Source organism: Rhagoletis pomonella, unplaced genomic scaffold, assembly GCF_013731165.1.
Source record: "Rhagoletis pomonella isolate Grant_MI unplaced genomic scaffold, Rhpom_1.0 Rhpom_scaffold_00007, whole genome shotgun sequence".
Lineage (NCBI taxonomy): Eukaryota > Metazoa > Arthropoda > Insecta > Diptera > Tephritidae > Rhagoletis > Rhagoletis pomonella.
This window is the reverse complement of record NW_023458561.1, coordinates 9,769,960-9,790,266: the sequence shown is the minus strand read 5'-3', so window position 1 is coordinate 9,790,266 and position 20,307 is coordinate 9,769,960. Positions and strand designations below refer to the sequence as shown.

General features: G+C 35.8%; 1 protein-coding gene across 1 annotated transcript in view; it reads left to right on the top strand.

Annotated features, from left to right (window-relative positions):
- Window positions 1-19,827, top strand: part of LOC118742296 (putative transcription factor SOX-15) — a 105,205-nt gene extending 85,378 nt beyond the window's left edge. The window contains exon 3 of the mRNA XM_036474265.1: window positions 17,853-19,827. Coding sequence (XP_036330158.1) covers window positions 17,853-19,507 — 1,655 coding nt within the window. The 3' untranslated portion in view covers window positions 19,508-19,827. The remainder of the gene's footprint in view (window positions 1-17,852) is intronic.
- Window positions 19,828-20,307: the final 480 nt, after the last annotated feature.

The window sequence follows — 20,307 nt, the reverse complement described above, 5'->3', positions numbered from 1 at the left end:
AATAAATCAACAATCTCAAGATTTATAAGAAAATTGTCTTCAAAAAATACGTCCCAAATCATCCCTGTTGATATCATAACTCAAATGCAAATTAGAATAGAAATTTTGATAGAAAAGTTTTTCCGCGATATTCATCATACAAATTTATCATCTCACTTGTCCGTATGTCGCTCTGGAAAGAAATATATTTTAACTGATATGTTTTCTTGAAAATAAATGGAAATTTACCTACTTTTTCCACCGGCAGGCACGAATATGATATTCAAAACAGAAGCAATGACAACGAATTTTACACACATTGTTGTATTTTAGCGCAAAACGATAAGTTTCACAAATATTTTAAATTATTGCCTGGAACATACACATTTATCGTTATTATTGGAAATGCACGCATTTTTAATTTCTTTTTTATTGAATTCAAATGAATAAAAACACATTTTTCTAAAATATTTCTCAATTTACATTTTAAAGTTTTTTCTGAAACTTGAATGTAACTCTGTGCGGAGAATGAGAGAATTGAAAATCAGGTGACCTCAGCTGTTTTCAAATGTAAACAAACAAAATGGCGCTTTCCATACTTGTAAGCCTATACAATGCACTTTATCCATTTTTACCCCGAGAAAAAGTCTGGGCTGTTTCGGGCACGAAGAAGAAGACACTTACGATCCAATACGTTCCAATTTTCGCTCTCTATTACCCATTTCGTTGAGTACGGAAATGATTTCTGGGCTATTTTGGGCACCCGCGGGATCCCGCGTTGCGTACGGGAAAGAACCTTATATATATTGATGCGCCTAAAAGATGCAGCGATTCCTATTCTCAAGTTACATACCTGATGACAGTACGAATGGCAGTTATAATAGGGAGGTTTTAGTTTTTTAAACTATAATTTTATTATACGATACGATACAATTTAGCTAAATGACATGAAATTATGGAAACGATTTGAACAAAATACTGGATTTTTTCAGGCCGAAAATTGCGAGCACAAAACATAAAGTTGAGCGTGTTGCTTCGCCGAGGGGTACGGTTTAGTTATTTGGACAATGATTTTGGGTTGTTGTGTCGAAACGTGATTTTGAATACTTTAATTTAAAATAAAGATTTCAAATTTCCGAGCACTGATTTATTGATAAATTCGGTTCGAAGTATGCACATTTTTGCAACACACAATACAAACCTTACATTGGGTTAATCCAAGTAACGCCTCATTGCGACACTCTGTTGGTAAAACGTTGTGAAAACCTTTAATATATTTGGTATAGATGGCGTTTTTTACGTAAGCGAAACTAGTTCTGTACTTACGTTAGAAGTGCGACCAGAATTGTAGTAATGATCCTCTATGAATCTCCTCGCTCTAAGACAATTCTAAGAGGTTTAAGCGCTTAGTTTTCCCATAGGAATTACACGTAGGAAAATAATTTCTTGCCTTTTTAGGCCAATATAATTTTCTCGGATCACTGAAAATGCTCGAAACTGTAAGAATACATTGATTACACGCCATTTAAATTCTTAAATTATCTTGAATTTTTAATCCCTTGTTCTATTTGGGTCAACGAGTTGTTTTTTTTAGTGTCACTTCTCTGGGCAAAAAAAAAAGCTTAAGCATTCTTCTTGCATTTATCTCAATCAATGGAGTTCCAGAAACAAGTACAATAAAAAGAGTGGTCTTCTTCATCTGCCTCGGGAGGCTCGGACCACAATATCCCAACTGCGCTTTGGTTACTGCAGGAGGTTGAACCTGGGCAGATTAAACGAAGATATTCCTAATGAATGCCCGGCATGCGGAGAGTCGCCCCATGACTCACAGCACCTCTTCGTATGTCCTCTAAATCCCACCACGCTAACGCCCCTGTCCCTATGAACAGACCCCGTCGAGGCAGCACGCTTCCTCGGGCTGCCGTTAGTAGAGCTCGACGACATCGATTGAGGGACCAACCGATCTGGGTGGGGTTGTTGTAGCAGCTACAACAACAACAGTAAACATGTTTGATGACTTCGTATGATGCTACCCCGTATACGTTAATACGCTACTACGGGTATATATGAGCATGAATGGTTATTTATACTTTTTATACCCGAGCGCACTTGTGCACAAGGATATTATAACTATGTTCGCATAACGGTTTTTTGTAACATCCTAAAGAAATAGCGATAGATATAGACAAATGTATATATAAATAATCAGAATGAGAAGATAAGTCGATTAAGCCATGGCTGTCTGTCTGTCCGTCAGTTCGTCCGTCCGTCTGTCCGTGTACACTATAACTCAAGTAAAAATCGAGATACCTCAACGAAGGTATGTTTCCCTTTATCCAAGGTAGGTGGGTATTGAAAATAGGGGAAATCGGACTGCAACTACGCCCCCTTCCCATATAACGGTATTTTCGAAAAATTCAAAAACGATTGTTTATCTGTGGGAGAGCGGGAGATCAGGTTTAGAGACAGTGTTGCCAGAACTTTTTGGACGAACCGGCTAAATTGGCAAATAAAACCGGCTAAAAACGGCTAAAATGTTTCAACTAAATTTCACATGTTTTATTTAAATAAATCACGAGTAAAAACACTATTTCTTGGAGAGAAGTTACAAATTCGAGCCGGAAAAAATTTTGCCAACAAGAATTTGCAATTAGGAAAAACATATGATTGTGGCACATGGTTGGATTTTTTGTCGACGATAATTTGAATAAACAAGTTCGTTAAATTTCTTTTGGTTGAAATGGACACTAGCTGGCAGAAAAACTTGCAAATTAACGTTCGTACAGAAGTTTGCAAGTTTCTCTACATGAGAGAGAATTTGGGAGCATTTTTTCTTACTACCTGATATCTTGAGTGATAATTTCGCTAGATTTTCAACGAACAAACCCATTGTCTTCCCTAGAAGGCCTTTTCAGACTGACCGATTCTCAATACACTCAAATAGAAACCAGTACACATAAAAGACGCTGTAAAAATTTTCCTCCAATTTTAAGCCAGTAAAACAACGACCTTAAGTTAACATCAACCGAGGCCATATGTTGACAAGTGATACAAAATCACAGTTACACAAAAGAACTGGTCAGATTTTTCAGAAATCCCTTCAATTCTGATGTAAAATATGATGCCAAAAGACTGCATTTAGATGACCGGTCATATGACCGGCAGATGTTTCGTAGGATTCTCAGAGAGTTTTGCCTTATCTGGGAAGACAATATCTACATGTAATATTTATTGTGTTTGTTGGCTCTATATCCAATCTTAAGAGTCTTAACAGTGAAACAATTTCTTATTTTCTAAGCTTGCGAATAAATCTTCACACTTAAAATTAAGACATTTATAACAAACAATTTATGGAGAAAACTCCTTCTTCGTTTAAAATAAAAATAAGCAAAATCGGCCCAATTTCATAAAATCCTGCCTGACATGAAAATTTTCTCCACGATAAGGTTAGTAGCCATTTCTAACAGATTTTGGGTCGCTTAGTCAAAACTGGAAACATATATACATAATTGAAATTTAAGAAAACAAGGCAAATAGCAAAATCGGCTAAAAATGGCTAATTTTTTTCTGCAAAGCGGCTAACAAATCGGCTGCCGGCTAAATCGAAATTTCTCCGGCTGTTTGCTACCGCAACCGGCTAAATCTAGCCGGAAAACGGCTCAAATGGCAACACTGGTTGTCATCGCCGCGAGTTGTTTCGGTGTGCGCATAGTTATTTAAAAATATAAAGTTTGATGCCAACCGGGTTTTCTCAGTGGATATATAATTCATGAGAACTATATTTTGAAAGTATCTATTTAGTCAAGGAAAAAGCAAAGCAGTATACTTAAACCAGCACTTCCAGTAGATATTGACCTGGGTTTCCTGTTTCATCGTTTCTTTTTAGGAAATTCTTACCACCATATACATATGTATTATTTACACTAGTAACTATTTAGGTAAATATGTAGGTATTTTTTATGCTTAATATATGCAAATAAAAGAGGAAAGTAAACACAATAACCATCGAGGAAATTTTTATTTGTGTCAAACTGAAACTTTTTTTCCAATAATAAACGGTTAGTTGATTCACGTCTACAGCAAGTTCACAAAATTAATTGAAAACTTGTATCAATCAAAGCATTGTTTATATTTGCTCAACAATGATTTTATTCAACTAACAATATTGTCCACTCAAGGTAGTCGTTTTGTAATTATTAACAAACTAGCAGACCCGGCGAACTTCGTCCCGCCCAAAATTTTTATATATTTTATTGAAACTTTTTGGTCCAACATTTTCACCAACAATTCACGTTTACGATTTTCATTGGTACACTTGTCTGCTAAGATTAAGGTTTGGTGGTCATTTGCCGCTTTAAATAACCTAAGGAAAGTGTTATATCCGTTCTTGAAATTCCCCAGTTGTCCGGCATTTCATAGCACGGTTATTCGCAAAGCGAAATAAATTTTTTCCTCTTCACTCGCTGGCGGCAACAATGACCCGGTTCTATAGTGAATGTCCATTAGCTTTACAGTATAGTAGGTGGCAATTTCAAAATGGGTGCGAATCATTGTTCTACAGAAATGCAATATACATATACTTATTTCAGACGAAATACCTTAAAAGTTTGAACGCATAATAATATTGGAAAATCACATCCATTGGGCCAATTGCAACGCAGGAGCATTCGATATACTCAATGGTGCAACAGGTCGATTTAATCTGACCTTCACGGCCCCTTTTCTCACTTGGCTATTTTTAGTAATAGCTCGACTTCAGCACCACTTGGCAGCACGTTTTTGCAATAGTATTGCATACATATTTAAAACATTAGCCAAATCGGATCATAAATAAGATTTTTAGTAATAACTCAACTACAGCGCCAACTGTCGGATTAAATTGTGAAACTAAACCATCCAGAGACCCACTCAAATACACAAAAGGTTTCGTTAAAATCCGTACAACCATTTAGGAGGATTTCACTCACAAACACACCTACAGAAGAATAAAAAAATTCATTCAAAGATAGCTAAAGGTCGGTAGGTTTGTAGGCCTCACACCCATTTTCAAATAGCCCAAATTTACTACATGAGTATGGGCTTGATTTCAACTATATACATATCTCCATACGAAGTTCCAGTAATGTGCCATGAATACTTTTAGAGATATGCAGTATAAAAATTCAATTTATATGGGAGGAGCCACGCCCCCCTTTTCAACAGCTGCCCTCTTTCTTCATGAGTATGCGATTGATTTCGTATATCTCCACACCAAGTTCCAGAACTCTACCATGAACACTTCCAAAGGCAGTATGAAAAATTCGGTTTGTATGGAAGATGCCACGCCCCCTTTTCCAATAGTTCCAATTTTTCTCCAAGAGTATGCGATTTACCGTAAATTCGATTTTTTTGAATAGATCGGTCCCTGGACCACTTCCCGGAAAAAATGGGTCATATATGCCAATATATGCTAAAAATCTACTTACGTACTAAATTTTAAGCAAATCGGACTATAATAAGATTTTTTCGAATAGACCGGTCCCTGGTCCACCTACCCAAAAAAAGTAAAATTTTTTTAGCCTAAAACATAGTGGTTCCTGAAAGCTATTTGTATACAAAATTTCATGAAAATCGGACCAGCCGTTCGCGAGATTACCTGTTACAAAAAAAAAGGGACTTCTCTTTATATAATTAGTATAGATATACATTTGTCCCAACTAGAAGTCTCAATCAAGTAAATTGCAGACTTTCGTGAACTAGATATTTATCCATATCCAACTATGCCACTTGGTCACTATAACCAAATCTTGGTAATTATAACTAAACCTTTTTCTGAGTGTAAGAAACCCGTTGACAATGTTTGAGAACAAGCACGAACCACGCCCACCTCCCGTATAACAGTATTTTACAAATACTTAAGCTAATTCACTCAAAATATATATGTATATGCAATGACCCCTTAGCAGAAAGTAGTACTAAGAAAAATTTTTGGAAAATCGGCGTGGCACCGCTCTCTTATATCTTCATACATATGCGTATCTCAGTAGCCGGTTCATAAATTTCTATACTCATGGAAGAGAACTGCCCCTGTTTGAAAAATTAGATTCAACTTGAATTAAAGCAATTATTTATTTGAAATTTGTATTGCAATATGGGTGTCAGAGAAAAGAGGATAAAAAAGGTTGTAGTTTAAAACAAATTTAAAAGAGCTGCCACCTTAATGAAAAGTCGAATGTATCACAAGAAAGTTGTTAAAAAAATTTGAGTTTGAAAATATTTTGAAGGGGGCTAAAAAAAAGTCGAAATCCCTATGTTTCTGGTTGAGTTTAGGTATGTTGGGTTCAGTGGCGTAGCCAGGGGGGGGAGTGGGGGGTTTCAGTGAAATGAAACTTTTTATTTTTGAATTAATAACACAATACTATTTTACCCTTCCGATTTATAATTTTCCTATTTCAGACTGATGACAAATTATCTTTTAATGAATATATAAAACTATCGGTTGGTAGATTATGTATTTGAATATTTGCGAAATACACAAGGCCATTTTGCTTAGTTTCCCACAGTGTTGAGAAATAATCTACTATAATCTATACAAAAACTGTACTTTTCGACTGTAAATTGTACCGACTTTTTAATTTGCTCATATGCATGCATGCATACATAGATTCCCTTCAAGACCAATGATTTGATGGTATTCACGGGAACGTTTATATAGGTAAATTTACATATTTTACACTTTTATCATAAATGTCAAGGCAGATATTTTAAGACACACTTCTTAACAAACAAATTTTTTTAAGTTATTATGAATGGATAAAAGAGACATCTTCTTTGAATTCAGTACTAAAACTTGACATTTCAAGTGCTTATCAAAACTCTATACATGTTAACTAGATTGGCCATTTATCTTAAAATTATATAATTTTAATTATTTGTTTATAAAAATGCAGTTTACACTTTAACAAAACCCGTATAAATCCAAAGTTTAATCTTTGCGCAACATTAAAAAAATCAACGAACTTTCGTAAAGCTTTTTAATTAGATTTCCTAGAAATACATATTTTGAGTATGCAGTTTTTTATCCCGATCAATTCATATAAAGCGCAAGTTTAAACTACATAGCTGCGACTTATCGTTGATTTATAGTATTTTTTTTTTTTTTTGATGAAGGCGTTGCTCATTTTCTTCATTAAAAAAATCGTCGAACATACTTAGATAATATGGAAGAAAATTACCGACATCGTCAAAAATATGCCATACATCAACTGTAAATCACAGCTACTTTAAATTTGCACTTTATTATACTAAAATTGAATGAGCTAAAAAACTGGAAAATACTAAGAGATAAAATTGAAATAGAAAGTTCAACATTTTTACGAAAGTTTGCCGATTTTTTTTTAATGTTGCTCAAAGATTAAACATATTTTCATTTTGTGTTTGTTAAGGAATAAACTATATTTTTATAAACAAATAATTCAAATTAAAATATAATAGAATAAATAGTCAAATCTAGTCAATATGTGAGTGTCGTAAAGTTATGATATTTAAGAACATCTTTTTCTTAATTAACGATGACACTGTTTCTATATGAAGCTGATTTCAACATTTTGTTTTAATAAAATTTAGTATCGAAAATATTCTTTTAAAACTTGCCTAGGAATGTGATATAATGGTTCGTTTAAAACCTTTTTTCAAAACTTATAAAGGCAAAAACGAGAAGGCGAAGACAAAAAGAGAATAAAAAAATTGTTCGCAGTGAATTTTCAGATTTTTAAAACGGTATAGTAATTTAATTTTATAAATTTAAATAAAGCATGAAGACCCCATGGAATAAACGAGTAGAAAAAAAATATTTAACGGTAAAACTTGCACATACATAAATATATGAAAGAATGCACTCAGGCGACGCCTCTAGCCATTGTGTGTCACAAATTTAAGTTATCGATGGAAATTAGTTTCAAAATATGTATGTACATACATACACCACATTCTAACCTTCTAGGAAGTACCAACTAAAAGAAAATTTTAAAATGGTAAGAAACATAGATATTTCTAAATTTGCCGAGTGGCTAAAATTGCATTTGAATATGTACATGACACATGCATATATATGTGCATATCTACTATATATTTGTGAAAGTTTGTATGTATATATGTATGTATCTGCCAGGTTGCAGTCAAAACGGAAGGACAGAATCGAACAAAATGTTGACAGAGTATTGCCATGACACCTGGGCCTATAATAGGGTGAAACAAATTGCGATCCGACAAAGGGGCGTGGCACCTCCCATAGGAGTGAAATTTTTAATCGGCCATAATTTCCAGACCATCAGTCACATGAACTTCAAACTTGGTATGCAAACATGCCAATGGTAGATGCTTATAGGCGCGTATATATAATCGAATTTGTAAAAGGGGGCGTGGCACATCCCATAGGCGTGGAATTTTTTATCAGCTATAACTTCGCAACCATAAGTCACACGAACTTGAAATTTGGTATGCAGACATATCAATGGTAGGTGCTTATAGGAGGGTATATATAAACGAGTTTGCAAAAGGGGGCGTGGCACATCCCATAGGCGTTGAACTTTTTATCAGCTATAACTTCGGAACCATAAGTCACACCAACTTGAAATTTGGTACGCAGACATCAATGAGAGGTGCTTATAGGAGGATATATATAAACGAGTTTGCAAAGGGGGGCGTGGCACATCCCATAGGCGTGGAATCGTTTATCAGCTATAACTTCGGAACCATAAGTCACACGAACTTGAAATTTGGTACGCAGACATACCAATGATAGGTGCTTATAGGAAGGTATATATAAACGAGTTTGTAAAAGGGGGCGTGACACATCCCATAGGCGTGAAATTTTTTATCAGCTATAACTTCGGAACCATAAGAGTTTTTTTGAAACCTTACCGTCTTTAGATTATTTTGAAATGAAAAGATTAAATAGTTTTTTAATCCCGCGATGCTGTTAATCGAAAAAGTTTCATTCATAATGAATAAAACTCCTTCCGAATTGAGCATTCTACCAGAAAAGTGCAGCTATACTAAAACAGCTAATCGAATAGGCAGCTTAACGGAATGTACCGTAGTAGAATAATTTTAATTTAGAAATTTGATCGTTCCCTTAATCCACCTAATATTAATAATGGAACAAGATTTGTAGTACAAGTGATAATCAGTATATATTAGTTAAAGCACGAAAAGAATGGCTCATAAGGATGCCTTAATATAAACAAAGAAAATAGTTTGTCTCCTTTAAATTATGCTGAACTGAATTTTTCTTTTACTGTTTTATATTTTGATTTGTTTACCCCGAACGACGTCGGGTGCTCTGCTAGTACCTACTATTTCACTTCTCAGACGGTTTAGGAGTTGTTTAAATATTTTGAGTTAACTGAGGTGATGAGGCAACGTGGGGATCAATAATTTGCTATCGCATTAAATAATATGGCTACCGGAATTATGACAAGTGCGGACATATCTTTAGTTGGTGCAATGGTGCAAATGGCCAACTGATGCATATTGACTTTGAATCATCGATGCCATCAACTCTTTGGCTAAAGATTTTGGAACCATCAGTGGGTTAGTTGGCTAGATCAAGAAAGTCTCATCCTAGTGATGTTTCTTAGAGCCAATTGAAAAAACAGTGAGGCCTTTTCAATATAAAAGGAATGAGCCAATAACTGTTGAAAGAAACCAATTTCCGGTTGTTCCAGCGGAGGGAATAATGGTTCATAAAAGCCAAAGTGCGACGTATAGCAAAGTGGTTGTACATACCCGAGCTAGAATGCCCCAGCATTATATGTAGCCTGCGGTAGAGCCACTAGTGCTGATGGCCTATTTATATTAGGTAATTTTGTGCCCCCATGTCCCTTTACAGAATCAGATCCTGTATTGAAGGAACTGGTTGACTTGAAAATCTCAAAAGTCTGAACATCTACTTTTAGTTTCATGCTCTCTTGAGCATCAAAACTTCAAATATTATATCATAATGACCAGGGCATTCATGCTCATATTGATGATGTTAGAAACGATTATTTGATGTTGACTTCGGATATATTAAGTTTCGTCGAGACATGGAGCTATCCCTCCGAAAATTTTGAAATTCCCGGCTTTGTTTTTGTTATTGTATGGCCTTATAACAATTATATTCAAGAATTTTTATTGAGTTTGAGGCTTTAGTCAATTAAATGATCTAAGAATAGATAGCACTACAACGCGGAGTAGAAACAAAAGGGGCATTTTAGTGTATGTAAAGTCTGAAATGGCTTCATCCATTCAACTTTGTAGAACCATTCAAAAGTATTCTCTCCGCAAGACTTTAGAAACCATATTGGTTAAACATGATAATATATATGTGCTGGTGCTTTACAGAAATTCAAATCTCCTTATTGGAGACTTGGAAGCAGAATTACGTGACATTATCTGCAATACGGTTGCCAGACGTACTGATTTTATCAATACAGTACTGATTTTTCAACTCTTGTACTGATTTTATTCATTTCTTCAATCAGTACGCTAATGTCCTGATTATTCAAAATTTGTACTGATTTGTACTGAATTTTCAATTGAAACAAAAAACTTTAGGATATTCTTAAGGTTTTTACATAACGTTGTAACTTCCTTAAACTGTACTGTAAAAAGTAAGAAGATAATTTAATTATAGTTGACATGTTTCAGATAATGTTTGATATGCCCAAGAAATTAATATAAAAAAAAATATCAATCGTTTTATGGGCATGTCGGCGGGTCGTTACGTACGTAGGTTTGTTCCACAAGGTACTCGAAGTAACTTCCACGCGTTCCACAAGTAAGTTTTAGAGATTTTAGAGAACTTTGCTCGAGTTTTTCTACAAGTTAAAATGAATAACACTTTTCTTATGAACTATGTTTTATTTATATACTAAAATATTGTCAAAAACACCTACTCTGGCGTTTTAAAGTATTATCTGATACCTACATTCATAATTTTGCTTTGAATAAAAATGTGCTGAAAAGTACTGATTTTGTTAGCATGAAAAAGTATAAGTAAAAGCATAAAAAATCTGGCAACCGTAATCTGCAATGACTTTGAGAATAGGTAAATTATTATTGTGGGGGATTTCAATTTATGCCTTAAGACTACTACGAATAGAATTGCACATCTTTTAAGAGAAAACAATTTTAGTTCGTTATTAGATCTAGAATATTCGACTACTGCTATAGGGTCTCAAATTTATTGGGCGTTCTCGAACATGGATAGTGCCTTGATTAGCGCAATAACTTATGAAACGGTTCACAACTATCAGGATGGTATTTGCATTTCTGTAGCTTATAGAAATGTTTCATCCTAGTTTCTCAGACCTTCTGGTAAAATTAGATAATTTTTAATACATACGTACTTTGAGTAAATAAATTAATTATTTAATTATTACATGTTCATAAGTAAACCTTAAATATTAAGCAAAGGAAAGCATGTAGTTTGTATAGTTATATTGTAATAAGTCATGTAAACTATAAAATCTTTTTAGGGTTTTAAAAATATACGAAGGTTATTTTAAAACTATTTTAAGATATTTATTGTTAAGAACTTCTGCCTTGCAATTCTTTCTATTCATCACATAACTAATGCTTATGACTATATCTATAAATATTGCAATATATTTTTAATAAAATCTTGTAAAAATTATTCCAAACTCAAATTACCATGTGCGCCTAGTGAATCAATCTCGGTTTTAATCGAATTTGCTATTTTTATAATTGTGCGTACTTATATGCCAAAATGCTTAAAAGGCATATAAAACTCGAGAAAGCTATGCCACCCGCTTACAATATAATTCAAGCGAAACTTGAGATATCTCAACGAGATAGACAGCTGAAAAGGTGAACACCCATTTTCGACCAAAAACACGGTTTTGTCGAAAAATGTAACAACTCGTGGCATTTGCTCATATACCAAAAACATACCCTTTGAATATGACAAAATGTAGACGGCGCACAGTGATATTTGATACCCATTTTGTGCCCAGTATTTAAAAAATTAGTATATTCACATGAATTTAAGTTTATAGGGGTTTTCCAGATCGCTGAATTCGAATCTGAAGTCAAAATAAAAAAAAAACCAAAATAGCCGATCCGATGTGGCCCCTAAAATCTTAAACACAATACTTTTGTTAAAAATAATAATAAGAATTGCTTAGGTTTATATTATTTAAGAGTTATTGGGGTCGCAAAATTCGAATCTGAAATCAAAATAACTAAAAACAATATGGCGCTTGAAATTAATAGCAATGTGTTTAGTCTGAAAAATATTTAACAAATCACGTAAAATTTAGTTATATCTGGTTATTAAGTTTGTATTTAAAATTCTTAAATAAAATGTTAAAATATAATATAATCATGTTGGCGTATATCTTACATGAAATTGGTGGAAAAAATTTTATTTAAAAAATCGTCTTCAGAAAAACTTTCAAAATCGCGTCTTAAACAAAAGGTCGGACACTGCCCTGTAGAAGAAGACCCCATTTGACACAATTTAGCATTACAATTTTACTTTTCAGAGCTCTGCGCCACTGACACTTTCACACTGATCATAAAAACCGGTTTTTGGATTTATGTGAACGAATTGAAGACCAAGTATCACTGTGCGGCGTCGCTTTCCAATTTTGTTTGGGAAACATCAACACCACAGATTTTACGGTTAGAAAATATCTCAAAATGTAGACGTCTACAGCCACATTGATAAGGCCCAATCATCTCGTTGATGGTGGGCTTCAGTTTTTTACACAATACACTCGATAAGACCTTGTAACCTATGCTTGGAAGGCTAACCCGCAGTAGTTGGCAAGTATGGCGGCGTCGCCGTTCATGTAGACTGGGCAGAGCATAATTAAATTAGGCATACGAGTTGATGCATGCACCTTCTCAGGTCCTCGCTGCCATACTTGAATACATAGCTCGGCTGGCACGCCATCAGCTCCAGCAGCTTAGTTGTTTTTCAGTCAGGTAATAGCTATTCGCACTTCGTCATAGTCAGATATTGGGATATCGAATCCGTTATCATCGACTGGGGGCTCGGGTTCGTCTTCTCCACAACTTTCATTATTGCTACCATTCAGTGGGGTGGAAAAGTTTTCCCTTCATAATTTTTAGCACTTTCTGTACAACGGTCAGTAGGTCGCCAGGGTTGACTGAAACCCTGTTTTGTGGCGAACGGCTCGGAGAGGTCTTTCCCAATTCTGTCGGAGCTTAACGTAATTTTACACGGCATCAGTTTGGTGGAGATGCCAAATTCAGACATAGTGGTGTATAGGCAACTCCTTTTAGTGCTGTCTAAATCTGCTTTAAAGTCGACAAATAGGTGGTGAGTGTCGATCCTTTTCTCGCGGGTTTTTTCCAAGATTTAGCGTGAATACCTGGTCTATGGTGGATTCGCCAGGCCAAAATCCACACTAATGCGGTCCAATCAGTTCGTCGACGGTGGACTTCATTCTTTCGCACAATACAATCGATAAGACCTTATAACCTATGCTTAGAAGGCTGATCCGCGGTAAATGGCGCGAATGGCGGCGGTCGCCTTTTTTGTAGATTGGGCAGATCACACTTAAATTCCAGTCGTCTGGCATGCGTTCGTCTGTACATATTCTGCTTAAGATTTCATGCATGCACCTTATCGACTTTTCGCCACCGTACTTGAATAGCTCAGCTGGCAGGCTGTCAGCTTCAGCAGCTTTGTTGTTTATCAGCCGCGTTATTGCTATTCGTACCTCGTCATAGTCAGGCGGTGGTACATCGACTCCGTCGTCATAGACTGCGGGCTCGGGTTCTTCTTCTCCACAACTTTCCGTGCTGCTACCATTCAGTAGGGCGGAAAAGTGTTTTCTCCATAATTTAAGTACGTTCTGGACATCGGTAACTAGGTCGCCATTGTTGTTCTTACAGGAGTAGGCCCTGGTCTTGAAACTTTCCGTAAGTCGCCTAACCCGCTGGTAAAATTTTCGGGTATTCTTCCTGTCGGCCATCATTTCTAGCTCTCTCTCTTCTTATTGCGGCAAATACATCTCGCTTCCCTCTTCAGTTCTCTATAGCGGGCCCACATAGCGCGCGTTACGCCCGATCGCAGCGTGGCCCTGTAGGCAATATCTTTTTTCCCTACAGCTTGCTGATACTCCTCATCGTACAAGCAGTGTGGCCGTTTTAATCCATATACTTCAAAAGTGATACGTGTTTGTGCAAATTTTCGGAAGATACTTTATTTCTGCGCTCATTTCGCGAGATACTTAAATTTTTGCGTAGTACAAATTTTGATACATGTTAAAGAGAAAATACTTATGTAGGTATGCATGCAGTGGAAGCTTTTAAAATTTGATCGAAAATATTGAAACGTTTTGGGGTGAAATAAGCTTAAAGAAAAATCCTTTAAATTAACTATGTATAAAGAGCTGACTTCATGCATTTCTAATTTACTTTACTTGCCTCATAAATAGCTCTGCAGCTGTAGAGTGTAAATTTCAGATTTAAAATTGATCCAATATGAATAGAGAAATAAAATTTCATTACAGACTATTGAGAATATGATGGGGCGTATTCATGAACCAAAAGTACAAGATCACCTAATCAAAGAAGCAAGAAAAAAGTATATTTCTGAGTGTTTTTGACATCTGCCTATGAATGAAAACAAACAAAGAAAACGAAAAAAGCGCGGTGATTGAGTGCGATTAAATTGGTATTTATTATAAAATATACAAAGTGAAACTTGATGACAATTAGCAAAAAAAGTTCATAAAATATGGTTTTCATGATTGAAAGTGTTTTACAATCGCATATCATTACCACGGATCGATTTTTCAATGCCAACGTTCTGGCCACAAACGTGCACCCACTTTTCACGCAAATTTACGCCTTTTGGCAAACCAAACATACGCACAAACTTGTTCCGATCACACAGCACTTTATTTTATATTAGGGCTGTGCGATTATTCGATTACTCGAGCAAGTTGGTTAATCAGTTATTCGGTTAATCAATTACTCGAGTAATCAAGATTTTGATTACTCAAAACGATGATTAATCGAGTTACTTGAAATATGATTACTCAAAAAAAATTAATTTTGCTCGTTAAAAGAGGTTGCTTTGGAAAATGCTTATTTTCTTTTTTATATTCTGTATATGAAAAAAATATGTATGTATGTATGTATTTCATTTTAATTTTTGAAAACAGATACGTTTTTTTCAAAGTATCAAGGAACTTCAACTGCTTTATATGTATGTATGTAAAGAGTACTTTGAAATGTTGATTACTCATTTTATTCATAATGTTGATTAATCATAAAGCAAATTACTCAAATATTTTTGTTTTTGGTTAATCAAAATCTTGATTACTCGAGTAACTGAACTTTTGAGTAATCATAATTTCCGATTAATCGAATAATTGAGTTATTTACTTTATGATTAATTAAAATTTTGAATAATCAATTAATCGCACAGCCCTATTTTATATCATAAATATGTAATAAACCAAAATTTATAATTAAAATCGCTGCAGAAAACACATTCAATCGCTAAAAAATCACTACGAAGAGGTAGAAGACGGTGTAAACAAAACCGAAAAACGTCAAAAACGCTACGAAAACTTTTTTCTGAAAATCGATTACAAATACAACGATGGCTGATTAGGTGATCTGTAGTCGTTGGTTCATGGGGCGTATTTATAGTAAAAATAAAGTCGACATTGAAGGCAGTTTCACCTTTTTGACAGAATTTCCAACGAGTTTAACGTGGTATGTATCACACAATTTGATAATTAACGTAAATGATCGACACAAAGCGAATTTATATAAGGTGGTGTTGCTTCATCAGCTGTGAGTAGCGTTTGATTGTCATGTCAGCTGTGAGTAGCGTTTGATCGAATTTCGTTAGTGAGTGAGTGAAAACGTAAGAGTGTTTGCATTTTCTGCCGCCCTTTTTCATTCGGGGAAGAATAGCTGAAATTTGACAATGGCCCGCTAAAAGCAAAAACAAAATACAAGTAATTGTTGTATTTGTTCAATCGATACCGCCTTATATGTATTCGCCTTGGATCGACAGCTAATAGTTTTAAGTATGTACATATATTTGCATTCAAGTTTCCATAAAATCTATACATAATATTTTTGCTCGTCTCTATACAAGATTAAAAACAATAATATATTTTTCGGTAGAATATCACAATATGTAAAATATCTTTCTTCATGTACAAACATACATATGCACGTTTATGAATGCGAAATTAAATGATTTCTCGGTTATTGACAATAATAAAATGCAAAGGTATGCAACCAAAAAGCATTTTTTTAGTTTTTTCTTGCTTGATACTTTGATACTTAAATAAAAATGTTGTGATACATTTGATCCATTTTTTCTTTCTTTTACGATACATTTTTTTATGACGTCGCGGCAAAACTGCGTACCACTTGTTCTTTCTGTCTCGCTGAAATCCGACTACTTCTTCGTCAGCGGTACTTAATGAGCGGGAAATGAGGTTTCACTGCTCACATATGTCGGTTTTTTGAAGAGTGCTTTCCGAGAGCAGCTGTGGGAGTCGAGTAGCGAATAAATTGGAGGCTTTTTTATGAGTCTTCATTGGAAGGGGTTTTTAAGTGGCAGGTCCCAAGCCCACGCCGGTCCATTGCTGAGAGGTGGTTCTTAACCGAATATACGTTTAAAAAGCGAGCCGCCTGCTCCAAGAGAGACGTCCGCTTGCACCCGCACCTACTGGTGAACAGACGCTGCTAACTTCAGTGAGCGCTTAAACCGAATGAGTTGGAGTGACCCCACCGAAGCTCCCTCTCTTTCTGCCGCGAACTAACGCTCCACTCGGTTTGATTACCTCATCATGCATATGAGTTGCCCACGTTGACCAGAGTGCGCGAACGAGAACGCAAGTGTTGGAATTGAGTATTGGCGTGAAACTGTACCAGCATACCCAGAACTATGACTATATCCCATAGCTATCTATCCAATCTAGTCTCTACAATTACATTATTATTATTAGACCTTTCTGGATAGCTAAAATGAAACAATGAGATGACTCCAATCGATCATGTGGATGTCCAAAAACAAAAGACGCGGCTGACGAAATAAGGCAGCATCTAAGAACAAGCGCCGTTAAAATTAATTTAAGGAGAAGAATAAGAACTTGTATCCGGCCGCTCCATGTCGAGAGCGAATTATAAAAGTATAAACAGAATTAAATCGCCGAGCAAATTTCGTCAGACGGAGCGATGTCGACTGGTGATATTCGCCTCAACATTTCGCCCAGTAAAACAAACCTAAACAAAAATCGCTTCAGCTGAATGACAAATAAAAATACAAAAGCGAAAAGATGAACCCCCAAATTTTCCCATTCTGTTTTCTGATAATTATGTGCTATAATTACTAGGGCTTGTTTCCAGTTTTATTGATGATTTTTATTAATTTACATACCTTTTAACTAAAAATATAAACATATATATGAAATTGAAAAAATTTGATTCTGCTGGTCTTTGCTGTAGAATAAATAATTGGGTATTATTATTGAGAATCTCCTGAAGAAAAATAAAGATTTTCGATCGAAAAATATTGATTTTCAAGAATTCTATAGGGTTTCTACGAAAAGTGTTCTTTTTTTGTATATAAAATACATGGAAAACTTTAAGCGCTTTGAGGGACCTCTAAATATATTTTGATTTAAAAAATAAAAAAATATGGGTATATTTTTTTCGGTACAGAACAATCCTAGAGGGTGAGAGCATAAAAATTCCGACCTTACTTTTTCATACGCATTTTTGGACAACCCTAATTTACTATACATACTATGTTGAATGTGCCATGTTTCTACTTGATTGCCCAAAATTTTGAAACTCTTCCATTTATTTATTTTATACAGGGAAAAAATGGAGATCACTTACTCCTCAGGATAGACGGCCTTATGTAGAAGAAGCAGAACGTCTCCGAGTCATACACATGACCGAATACCCTAACTACAAATATCGACCACGTCGAAAGAAGCCATCGAAAGTTCGTGCTGCGCAACCAGCTCCGAAGGAACAAAGCGGTACACCAAATCAAGCCACTACCGGCAATAAATCAAATTCCGTCGCTCAAAAACAATCTAACTCTCCATCGATGAATCAGTCATTCAATCAGTTGACCGATGCCAATTCAGCAACATGTTTTCAGGGTCAAGGGGCGCCGACAATCCCTGCAAAACCTAGCATTTATGAGCAAGCACTGCGGTCAAATTACTCTCCTTCCTCCACAGGCGATTGTTTCAGTAATCCCGACACCATCGAATCCATCACTTGTCAGTCTTCCTTGTCCAATAACGAGTCAATAACAACTGGCGCACAGACATCGAACACGAAAGGTAATAGTCAGTCGACGGGAACTAAACAAACAAAACCCAATCGGAACCAGTCATCGAATGCGAAAAATTCTGATAAGGATATAGTAAAAGTAACTAGGTATGGCAAAATGGATTCAAAGACGCAACATAGTCCTCTCATGACATATCCTCTGTCAACGACGCCGAAAGCCGTCGTCACCACAAGGGGCATGTATGTAACGTGCAATAGTCGAGGTATTCTGGATCATGGATATTCTGTAAAAGGCACATTTTATCCGCCCGTTTCCGCTGCCGAAAATCCTTCGATACGCAATACTAACTCGGGTCAAACAATGACTAATTGCGACGTTGGCACAGCTTTCACCACATCATCAGAAAATACGATAAGCTCCAATTGTGGGTCGAGCTATCAATCTATATATACTCAGGATACAGGCATTCCCAGTTCTAGCGCACAACTTCATCAAAGCATTCCTCACTCAACCGATAGCTTTGCAACGCTGCCCAGCTCCTACGCGCCGAGTGTGCACTTTGATGAATTCGCACGATACTCTAGCGGAATCGAGGGAGATTTTACGCATGCCATTTCTGACAGTGGGCTAGATCAAGGCAGAAGTGATGTTGGCATGAAATTTGCCAAATATCCTGACACAAATCATAATTACGATGATTTTGAGGCATATAATAGCTCATTGGTCGTTTCTGCTGCAGCATCTAATTATTATACCCAGTTGCCGTACACTCTAGCCGCTACAAGTGCATGTACTCCACCGGCGTCACTGGCATTTCCGCTGCAGTTGACGTTGCCATTGCAACAGCCAACCACTTCCGTATATACGCATCCTCATCACCACCATCACCATCATCCTACCCATGCCACGCACCACCACCACCAGCAGATACACAGTCAACAATTACAAAACGGTTATGCTCCTTATAATCACTTTATTACAACTACAAACACTACCGCCGCCATTGTCCCTACCAGCACACAATTGACGTCCATTAGCGCACCCAACAGTGCCATTGGTGTTATGGGCACTCAAATGCAACAGTCGCCTGTAGCAACTTATACGCGTAATGGCACCGGAAACTCAGCGACCGTGGCGAATGTTGAACGAATATTTGACGCACGTAAGGACGAGGAGATTAGTAACATATTGGCTGGAGTCAGAAAAACCTGTTACAGCAATTGACGAAAACATGCAATCGTAGAACAAGCAGAGTATTTTAAACATTGTGTATGTATGTGTGTACTGTATGTTATGTACGTATGTAAAAGAAAGTTTTTTGAATAACCCTGTACTAATGTATATACGTTTTATCAGAAAAATAATGTATGTATCGGTAAGCGACTTCTAACAAGTTCAATGAGTTTTTTTTTGTAACAAATCAAAATTTTCTACGCATGCATACAGTAGTGTGAAAAAATAGAAATTGTGCAAAATTGTATAATTTAGTATATTAATTTCGTAACTAATACATGATGCATTAACAAATTATAGCGTGCGGCTTCGTTCTGGCGATTAATCAGCTTTATTATTTGGTTCGTCGAAACATTCGGCTTAGGCAAAAAAAAAACCTATCGAAGTTTGTCCTTAGTCTACCTTAGCGGTTATATATTTTTTGTCTTGTTAATGCAATTTACTTTTCTCTTGGTTACAAATTATTTTAAGAAGGAATAAACTGTTTAACCTACGTTTTATTTTACCACTTTTTTTCTAAAGCATCGTTTGGTCTCAAACGTTGCACGGAGGTGAAGACATATGTACGTAGTGTGCTCGGTTAGCCTGGTACGAAGCCACACAGTATTTTCCAAAGGTCCTTATAAGCAATACTATATAACTACTGGATATTGCATAATGAACAACTTATTTCTATTAAAAAACAGTATAAATGAATTTCTAAACCGTAAAATGTAGTACATACTTGTATTAAAAATATTATAAATTATGCGGTTGGTCATGGTGACAAAATATACAGTGACTTAAACAAG